The 6,344-nt window shown below is 35.6% G+C and overlaps 1 protein-coding gene across 1 annotated transcript; it reads right to left on the bottom strand.

Annotated features, from left to right (window-relative positions):
* Positions 1–3,863: 3,863 nt before the first annotated feature.
* LOC137740815 (gibberellin 3-beta-dioxygenase 1) lies at positions 3,864–5,840 on the bottom strand. Its single transcript, XM_068480620.2, has 2 exons — positions 5,179–5,840; positions 3,864–4,592 (listed from the first exon to the last, which is right to left on the bottom strand). The coding sequence occupies exons 1-2, from the start codon at positions 5,661–5,663 to the stop codon at positions 3,962–3,964; spliced, it is 1,116 nt and encodes a 371-aa protein (XP_068336721.2). The 5' UTR covers positions 5,664–5,840; the 3' UTR covers positions 3,864–3,961.
* Positions 5,841–6,344: the final 504 nt, after the last annotated feature.

Genomic DNA, 6,344 nt, shown 5'->3' on the forward strand with positions numbered 1-6,344 from the left:
TGTCGGATTATGACTTCTTAGTGATTGTTAGATTATGACTTGTGGAATGTTGAATTATGTGTTAGGTTACAGGTATATTCAATATGAACACCTCTAATGATGATGTTGAGGAGTTGGAGGATGGTCTAATTATATGCGCTGTAGCGAGAGTTGTTGAAACATATTATTTAAAATATGTCCACAAAACTCCATGTATGAATTCTTCCCATACAGGTAATATTTGGTTGATGGAAGTACTGCAAGGAAATGATGTGTGATGCTATAGAATGTTTAGGATGAACAAAGATGTCTTTTATAGATTATCCAATGACTTGCAAACTAATTATGGATTGAAAGGTTCAAGGAAAATGAATGCAACTGAAATATTAGGAATGTTCTTGCATATGTTGGGACATGGTGTGAAAAATAGATTAGCTCAAGAGAGATTTCAACATTCTGGTGAGACTGTTAGTAGATATTTTGGTGCTATGTTGGATATCGTATGTAAGATGGCAATAGATATTATCAAACCAATGGATTCGGAGTTTCGTGGCATTCCCCCAGAAATAAGGAGAGATACAAGATACATGCCTTATTTTAAGGTAAAATTTGACTCGTATTCTAACTTATTTGCAAACTATAAGTGTAGGTTGACGATTTTCTTTTATATTATTATTTTTAGGATTGTATTGGTGCCGTAGATGGAGTGCATGTTGAGGCTTCAATACCACCTCCGGATCAAGTTCCATACATTGGTAGGAAAGGAATACCGACTCAAAATGTTATGGCTGCATGTAATTTTGACATGCAATTCACATTTGCTTGTGCCGGATGGGAAGGCACTGCACATGATACAAGGGTTTTTCTATCCGTGCTACGGAATCCAAATTTAAACTTTTCTGAGCCTCCAAATGGTAATCTTCTTCATACTCTTATTATAACATTTTACATACTTGTTTTGTATAATTATTACAATACAAAACAAATTTTCAATTGTCAGGAAAATATTACTTGGTAGATGCGGGGTACCCACAAATGAGAGGTTATTTGGGACCATATAAAGGTGAAAGATATCACCTCCCGGACTTTCGTAGGGGTGCCGAATCAACGGGTCACAAAGAGGTATTCAACCACAGGCATTCTTCTCTTAGGAGCATCATTGAACGAACTTTTGGGGTATGGAAGAAAAGATGGGCAATTTTAAGGGATATGCCTAATTACCCGTTCAATAAGCAAGTGAAGATTGTCATTGCTACAATGGCTCTTCATAACTACATACGGAGGTATTCTGAACGTGATCGTCATTTTGATGACCCCAGGGACTTTTGTGAAGAAAGCGATAGTAGTGATGATGATGATGATGAATATCAAAATTATCAAGTTGAAGGATCACATGAGATAGAGGCATTAAGAAATAGAATAGCAACAAGTTTGATGAATGCATCTAATTAGACTACTTTCAAGTACATTAACAATATTGTACTAATGAATCCTAGCTATTCACTCTAAAATATTTCTATTAAAGTAGTTTGTCATACTAATTAATATTTAAGATAAAGTTTATAAATATTTTTCTTCTAAAAATAAAATATATTTAGTAATTCACTTTTATTTGTTAAGAAAATTAAATTAATAGCACATCTAGTAATATACCCTTTTTGGTCATTTCACACAGTCACAGCTGTTTTACAAAAAAGTTTACCAAACACTATGATACTGCTTTTTTTTTCCAAAAGCACTTTTACAAAAAAGTTTACCAAACACTTTGCTGGCTTTATTTCACAGCCGCTTATTCTCACAGCACAGCCGCTTATTCTCACAGCAGTTTTTTTTCAAAGCACAGCAATACCAAACCAAGCCTAAGTTGCCTAAATATGCTCCTATCAAGAGGGAAAGTTTAAATCCCAAACTTTAAAACAATTGTGGGCACTACTTTTAAATAATGACAAGTCATTTAGGACTTGATTTTATCGTAAGCTCATTTTGATGTTTCTGTTTTTAGTCGTTTAGATTTGATCCAACGAATGGACCAATTTGGTCCACACCTCAAGTCCGCAAAGTTTAATCCGCACCTTAGAAATCGTGATATGGCCTTTCTTTCTAGTTTGAAGTTTTGAACCAAGAACGCATGGTTCTTAAATTTGTTATGTTTTTATTCATTCTAAATTGTGTCCAACTCAAACAGCTATAAGTACTTTATGGTAAAACCTAGCAATAGCTCTACAAACGTAGTTTAATTGAGAAACGATGGGAAAATAGAAAACATTTTAAGCCAAAAAGGTAAAAAACTGCCTCGTCCCATGATTGTAATGGAAAGCCAACATTTAGGGTTGGTTGCTGGCCAATGCCAAGAAGCACAGATAAGATAAGGATTGTCTGACCTCCCACTTTCGGTGCCCTTCCATGCTCTCCTATTTGTGTGGTCACGGTTAAGTCACGTCAACATTTTATATTACTATTCATTTTTGTTTTATTCTCTTGATAAAAAAAATAATATAAAATGTTGACGTGGCTTAATCGTGACCACACAAAATAAGAGGGCACGAGAGAGTATTAGAAGTGGGAGGGCAGACAATCCTTGTCTGAGAAGCACATGGTGGCAGATGCAATGCCATCAGCTCATGCAGCACACGGGACAATTTTGGGCATGGGGAATGCCTGACAATATATATGTTTATGTCTTTTGCAAAATAATTATGCATTCCCATTTATTGAGTTCAATCACACAAAAAGCGATTATCACAAGCGACAACGTTGGCCCGACATTCCTGAGATCAACATGACAATCATTGCAATTCATAGCTTTATGTTTTACTTTCTAATAATGTTAGGGAGATAAAATTTGTAAACTGAATTTTATGAATTAAATGATTTGGAAGTTGATAATTAGATTATTATTTAATCATTGATAAACGTGCTTATTTTCTATTGGTGACACATCATTTGATTTACTAATTTAGTCTACAAATTTAGTCTCTCTAATATTACTCTAACTTTTAATAGATATGTAGGAAATAAAGGATGGGATTTTATTTGTCCATTGGATTTCATTTTTCAACACCATTTTCGAAGCTTTATCGAATTAGGGTAATGTTAGAGAAATTAAATATGTAAATTAAATGATATGAAAGTTGATGATTGGATTATCACTAAAATATTGTTTAACGTGCTTATTTCTTATTGGTGCACATCATTTAGTTTACAAATTTAATATGCGAATTCAATCTAGCTAACAGTAGTATGCATGCAACTTACCCTTTTTATTTTGATACATTCATAGCTTCATATTTTACTTTTCTAACTTTTAATATATATGTGGGAAATAAAGGATGGGATTTTATTTGTCCATTGGATTTCGTTTTTCAACACCATTTTCGAAGCTCTATTGGAATGGAATGTTAGAGAAACTACATATGTAAATTAAATAACATGAAATTTAATGATTAGATTATTACTAATATGTTATTTAACGTGCTTATTTTTCATTGATGCACATTATTTAGTTTACAAATTTAATCTAGCTAGCATTAGTATGCATGCAACTTACCCTTTTTATTTTGATACATGTCTTATTCTTTGGAGGGGATCTCCCTTTGTATCCTGGGCATAGATAAAATGTCGTTTTACATGTCTCTTATTGGAATATTCAAATTGAGCAATTTTCCTTCTATCTCTTTCAAACCCTAGGACAAAGGACACTAGCAGCCAGAAGGGGCTCCTTGTTGCATCCCTTTAAATGACTTGATTTAATATATTTGATGCATTTGCTGCTCTTGCAGATTTTCTTATTTAAATTTTCCATTGGAATGTAATGCCTAATTTTATTTTGTTTATTCCTTTTTTGTGTTGCAGCCTACAGTGGTCCAAGACATGAAATCCGAGAATCCCCAAGAACATGGCCAACCAATATATTGGGAAAATGCAGAAAATTCACACCAACATATAGTACTTACTTTGTAGAAAATGTAAAAAATTTATTTATCTAGCCGACTTTTACGCTGTTGTGATCATTTACATCTACTAATGAATTTAGAGGAGCACAAAGTCTGACCGATGAAAGTGCCTTATTGAAATGCTTTGCTTTAGTGCCAAGGTACTCATTCCAACTAATTGGGCGGTAGAGAGGAGGATGACTTGGACCTACTAATTTTGATAGGGGTGAGATTTGGATACTAGCCGGGGGGCCGAACAAGTAAGCGATGGATAGACGATGTTGGGTCCGGTTCACTACTGCCCGATGAAGGACACTTGGGTACAACCCGTTAGATAATATATGGAAGAGATCACCAACGTTGATCACCAAAGCACCGGGCATTGGTGGAACCGTGACCCACCCGGTGCCCTCCCGAAGCACTTGCAAACCACTAGTGTTGCTTTGGTAGAGGATTGTGAGGAGGGTAGAATCCGTATGTGCAGCCAAACCCATGGCCCGATCTGGCTCTGGACAAGCGGGGTAAGAATTCAATTGTAAGGCAGCTGATGCACCTTTGAATTTACCTTTCGAGCCAGCCCATTTGATATCTTCCATGGATATGCCTAGTGAGCCAAGCATAAGCCGCATCAACCTCCCAGCAAGCATTTTCATTTCTTTCTCATATTCCTCAATGATATTGCTGCAAGAACAAAACAAGAGAAAATAAAAATCAAAACATTGTATAATAGATGACTGACAAAGTTGATATTAAGAAGATTTAGTCTCTTTGGGACTGCATCTCTAGAGTGCACATGCACTCATAACCGTTTTTGCTAAAAGTTTTTTTTTATTAAAAATGGGACGAAATATTTACATAAAAATGAATAATTAAAAAAAAATCAAAGTCCTTTATGAAACAACACTCAGACGTGCGTTCTGAAGAAGCATTCAGAAAGTACTTTTACGAGCCACAATTACTTTAAAAAAATTTTTTGTCATAGCAGTAACAAAACACTTCTATTTGTCAAAAGAACAATTATACGCTTATAGCTCTTTCAAAACTCCTAGTCTCAAAGAGGCCATGTTGGATATTCTCACGCACAATCTTCTTAGTGGGTCCATAGCTCTCACTGTAATCTTTTGCAACTTGCATTATGGTACAGAAAAATAGGCATTTTGCCTACATGGCCATATAGTATTCTCCACCCAAAAGAAGAACCCAAAAAAAAAAAACAAATGAAGAATATATATTACCACTGATGTTATTGAATTAATGTGATTAATACCAGAATTTGTCGTAATCTTGGGGCCAAAGTTGGCGAAAATGGTCAACTGGTGAGCCAACAATAGTGAAACCCTCCGACCACATGAGCTTCTTAAAAAACGAAGATATCCGAGCAAAACCATAGCCGGAAATGCCATCTGGCGATCGGGCAGCTTTGAGCTTCTGCTGGACTGGTAGAGAGAAAAGGCTTTTGCCTGCGGATTCAATGTCATCAAGAAGCTTCTGTGGGATGCCATGGTTAGTGACTTGGAAGACTCCCCAAGTCTTACATGCATGGCCTGTGAGCTTAAGAGCATTGGTGTCAGAGAGATCGATGACCGGAACAGAATCGTCTGCCCCAAACGAGGTTAGGAAAGATGGGTAGTGATCATCATTGTTTGTCCATGCATAGGAGTCTGGCAATTCACGTATTGAGTTGAAATCTGGGTGTTTGAGTTGGAGGTTGACAGGGTGGGATTTGAAGGCATCCGAGAGTCTTGCATGCATATTGATAAGTAGAGTTTTTGTGTTCAACTGGAGAGAGAGAGAGAGAGAGAGAGAGAGAGAGAGAGAGAGAGAGATGGGGGCTATGTTTTGTGTGGTTAGAAGAAAATTAAGGGTTTTCTGAAGATTTGGAGATAGGGTTAGAAACAAGTATAATGGTGGTAGTACTTGTTGCTTGAAAACATAGAATGATGATATAAAAGAAAGATAAGGTTTAGTGAGTATATATAGAGATGGCGGACAAGATAGTGACATGTTGCCCAAGCCCTCCACCCCAAAACAGAGTGATATGTTTTTTTTTTTTTTTTTTCGTTCAAACCATATATTTGTTAAAGTAGATATTAGATTAGGGAGCCGATTGAGTTTGAACCACACCATGATGCAAGGACAACGTTGCTCTTCATCATTGTGGTAGAGGACCACTTGCAATAGAGTGGTATGTTTGGAAAGCTAAAACCAAAATATAATTTCATGTGCTTAGAAGTTTCAAGAAAATTACTACATGTATTTCTTCTTTTTTTTTAATTTTTATTTGGAGAGTTCATGCATTTATTTGTAGAATATAGGGCTAACTATATTTTACACCTTCAAAGTTTGAGGTGATTTTTAAATTGAACCATGAGGTTTTAATTTTCTCATATTACTCTCCAAGATTTTGAAATTGTAGCAATTTACACCTTTCCT

This window comes from Pyrus communis, chromosome 9 (genome assembly GCF_041283825.1).
Source record: "Pyrus communis isolate YQ-2024b chromosome 9, ASM4128382v1, whole genome shotgun sequence".
Classification (NCBI taxonomy): domain Eukaryota; kingdom Viridiplantae; phylum Streptophyta; class Magnoliopsida; order Rosales; family Rosaceae; genus Pyrus; species Pyrus communis.

What these genes read in the sequence shown, in the direction of transcription:
- LOC137740815 (XM_068480620.2), bottom strand. Translation starts at nt 5,663, where the DNA reads ATGCATGCAAGACTCTCGGATGCCTTCAAATCCCACCCTGTCAACCTC. An exon ending in CAAGATTACGACAAATTCTG is followed by an intron (nt 4,593 to 5,178) that starts GTATTAATCACA and finishes TTGTTCTTGCAG; the next exon opens with CAATATCATTGAGGAATATG.